This window comes from Branchiostoma floridae, unplaced genomic scaffold (genome assembly GCF_000003815.2).
Source record: "Branchiostoma floridae strain S238N-H82 unplaced genomic scaffold, Bfl_VNyyK Sc7u5tJ_1439, whole genome shotgun sequence".
In the NCBI taxonomy this organism is placed as follows: Eukaryota; Metazoa; Chordata; class Leptocardii; order Amphioxiformes; family Branchiostomatidae; genus Branchiostoma; species Branchiostoma floridae.
The window spans coordinates 1-3,618 of record NW_023365716.1 but is presented as its reverse complement, the minus strand read 5'-3'; the positions used below and the strand labels follow the sequence as shown (position 1 = coordinate 3,618).

Genomic DNA, 3,618 nt, shown 5'->3' with positions numbered 1-3,618 from the left:
AATCGGAGTGTGAATCAATCCCACGGATTTGGGAGCACGCAGACACGCCGTAGAAATTTAAGTGCATGCAGAACTTTCTCTGCGTTCGGGCTGCGGATTCGCCCTCCGTACGTGCCAGTACGGGCGACGCACCTGCCATGTACAGACTGAACGTTTTCAGGAATACGTGGCGGACGTGGCCTCCACAAAAAACGTACGGCGGGTTGTGCCCCAGGCTTAACTTTCGTCATACTCACACTTCAGCACCCTCACATGCTTCTGTCTGTTGGTCCAACTCAGTTTCCAGCTGATGAATTTGTTCCGCGGCCTGGAAGGGAGGGAATTGACAACATTTAGTTAAGAAAAAAATACATCATTCAAAGCTTCAACCCCCTCTGAACCGTGACGGTGGTAGGTTCCGTCTTCCCGCCATATACGATACGCTGCTGACGTCATTTCCCGACTTCCGGAACGTCAGAGCAGCGAGTCAGACATCTGAAGAAGGTCAACGAGTTCTCATCAAAACCCACTGACATTCTGACTATCAAGGCGATCATAAAATAACAAATAGCAGTTTTTTTGTTCACACTGACAGACAAGACAGACGTAGTGGTGGCGCGCTCAAATCATCTACTTATATTACCGCTACCACTATACATATATATCTATACAAAAACATAAACATAACTAGACTACGCAAAACACAAACTGAAGCAAGATGTAAACAATACTGATAGCACATGGAAATTGAATAATGTGCATTACAGAACTTAGTATGCGCGCGTGTACAATCCCCTATACCGATGACAAAAGGTCAAATTTTACAGAGCACTATACTAAAAAGCCTTGAAGAAAATATCAGGATGTCAATCTATTGTTTAGAGGTTTAAATGGCACTTTACCTCTTCATGCTTGGATTGCGTCTCTTCCATCTGAACGCCTCATTTCCTCCAATTCAGCCTCCAGCCGCTGCGCCTGGGGTGGGACGTAAAAAAAGTCGATTTCTATATAAACATATACACTCACAACGGGACAAAATGCGAAGCCCGACAAAATGCCCAGATCGTCCACATTGGTAATAATGACCTACCTTTTCTGCATCACTTTGACCACGATTTTCCAGTATTAAGCCTGGCCCTGATAAAAACAGAAGACTCCGAGTTAACGTTGTGGATCACCATTCAGTAATAGATTGAATGATGACATGTGATGCAATTTGCTTATCTATCGTAGAATTCTTTTAGCCCCTGATCAGTGTATACCATGGTTTGCAAATTCTCCTATGGTTTATCTCCTCGTCACCAAAGTAGTTGGTGCCTTGCCATTAAAATAGCATTTTGGATCATACTAAAAACATCATACACAGCAGCTGCAAAATGAATAATATATATATGGCGCGATTAGAAAAAAAATAAGAAATCATAGGTCTGTATACTGTCCTCTGTGTGTTCCTTCATTTCTTCACCCCAGCTAGATTTCATAACGAAGTAGGTTTTTGCCAAAAGTTTCTTTTTCCGGGGGTCGCCTCAGTTATGGGGGTTCGAGAGGATGTCATCCATTCGATAGAATGAACATGCCCTAGTTACAGATTAGTGATGTCGGGCACAGTTGGGATACGTCGTGCTGACTTTTCTGAGACTAACGTCACATTTTCAAACCTGGGCCTGGTATGGGCTATTTGTAAAAACGACAAATTGAAATGTATACGCAAAAATATATACAAATAATATCTTTACATCTTGTGTAGTTTGGTGTGTTTTATGTCATTTTTTTGTTCCAGAAAGTTGCCAGGCCGGGCCCCGGTTGGGAAATGTGACGTAGGCCTAAACAAAACATTTCCTTTGTCTTGGTTAAACGACCGCTGTACAAGTCGATAGTCACGCAATTGTTAAGTCTAATGAAGATCGAAATAAACAAACAAACAAACACGCACCTGGCGTTCTCATCAGAGACTTTCTCTGCTTCGCTCAACCTCGCCTGGGCCCCCGATAAGTTCGACTCGGCAGCGTCCAGATCATCCTCAAGTTGCTGGAGCTCCATAGTCAAGTTCTCAGCTTCCTTCTCAGCCTGAAGGTAAAGAGAAATGGATTATTGAATTTAAAAAATGTGTAGCAGTCAATGGGCGATACCATACTACTTTCAGAAAGGGGTGTGGGCGGCCTACAATCCTGTAGTACCCGTGATACTGCTATTGACCCCCATGTTGATCACCATGTTTTCCGAAACTTCTTTACAACATTTCGATCTTTAACAAAGGCATTCTGACGCTTGAAACAGGCGGTAACCGGTGTACAAACACATGCTGCCCACACTACATGCTCTCAGTCAGAAGTATCATTGTCCAATATCAAAATCCATACAAATAAAAACTTCAAAATAATTTCTGTTTCTTCATAGACTCAGGCCTTACCGCGTCTGCCTTCTCGTTGGTTGCCTGCAGTTCTTCTTCTGCGCTGTTGGCGTTTTTCTCGGCCTCTTCCAGCTTGGCCTTCAGCGTTGCCATCTTATTTCTTACAGCTTGCATCTGTGGAGAGGATGCGAAGGAACGCACTTCATAAGGAACGAATTGTGCTTTATAATTGTGTCAAAAAAAGTTTCGATTCCGTACGTATACTTTGAACGTCTTGATGCAATGGATAAATTTCTATTTTGATGCGCCAAGATAAACCTTGTACATCAAACATTTTATGTTTCTATATATGTATACACTTGCACAACTCTCTGAGCCAGCCTCCGTTGTCTACATCGGTTAGACGAAACAAATTAATCACAATATTTACTTTAAAAACTCTTATAAATATCACTAACATCACTCCTTCATTTTAAAAGAATGTAAAGCGGTTGACAGAGAATCTTCAGTGCTTCAGACCCAGGATAAAAAGTGAATACAGGTAAAACAGCGGTGTGAGACCTCCAATTATGTACATGAGTGATTATAGGTGAAGGAATTTGGTCCGAAGTGGTAAAACCAGTTGTCTACTCGTGCCGATACAATCTATGTGCTGTGGGTGTGCCATACCTTAGTAGTTATAGGGCCATTCTGGCCCCACTGTGTGAGAGAATCTGTCAATTTTTTTTTACCTCAAACCGGGTAGAAAATAAAGTGCACCTCATCTTAGATTGTGTGTTGATGATAGAAATATCCTACTTCATATTTGGTTACATAGAACTCAGATTCTCTCACTTTAGACTTACAAGATCATAAAAGTAAGGAAAAATTCAGATTCGTCATGCGTTTGACAAACCGACTATTGCTTATCATAGATATCTATATATAAATCCATACAGTCTTGCATTTTCACTAAACTTACAGGCTAGACTATAGTACTTTTTACGAATTTTTCGTCTTTGCCGTGCCCTGTACTTAAGTCGGTTGGACAAAAATTTACAGTTAAGCAATGTCCTAACTGATACACAGATTTTAGAACGGCGCAGTAACAAGTCAAGGGTTTCACAAATACAATGTAGGCCACAGTGCCGTCTTTGGAAACGGGGTAAGGAGTAAAGTCTGTTCTGCTTCTTACAAAAACAGTCTGTGGTTTAACATGGGAAGCCGTTTGATCTTAAATAACACCCATCTAAACCACACTTCTTCTGCACACAGCATGCAATGTAGGCCACAGCGCGATCGCCGTCTGT

The 3,618-nt window shown here is 41.8% G+C and overlaps 1 protein-coding gene across 1 annotated transcript in view; it reads right to left on the bottom strand.

Annotated features, from left to right (window-relative positions):
* LOC118407668 (tropomyosin-1-like) overlaps positions 1–2,526 on the bottom strand; it is a 1,169,601-nt gene extending 1,167,075 nt beyond the window's left edge. Inside the window, exons 1-5 of the mRNA XM_035808184.1 lie at positions 2,390–2,526; positions 1,899–2,046; positions 1,070–1,116; positions 882–954; positions 237–307 (exon numbers count right to left, since the gene is read on the bottom strand). Coding sequence (XP_035664077.1) covers positions 886–954; positions 1,070–1,116; positions 1,899–2,046; positions 2,390–2,503 — 378 coding nt within the window. The 5' untranslated portion in view covers positions 2,504–2,526 and the 3' untranslated portion in view covers positions 237–307; positions 882–885. The remainder of the gene's footprint in view (positions 1–236; positions 308–881; positions 955–1,069; positions 1,117–1,898; positions 2,047–2,389) is intronic.
* Between the last annotated feature and the right edge of the window lie 1,092 nt (positions 2,527–3,618).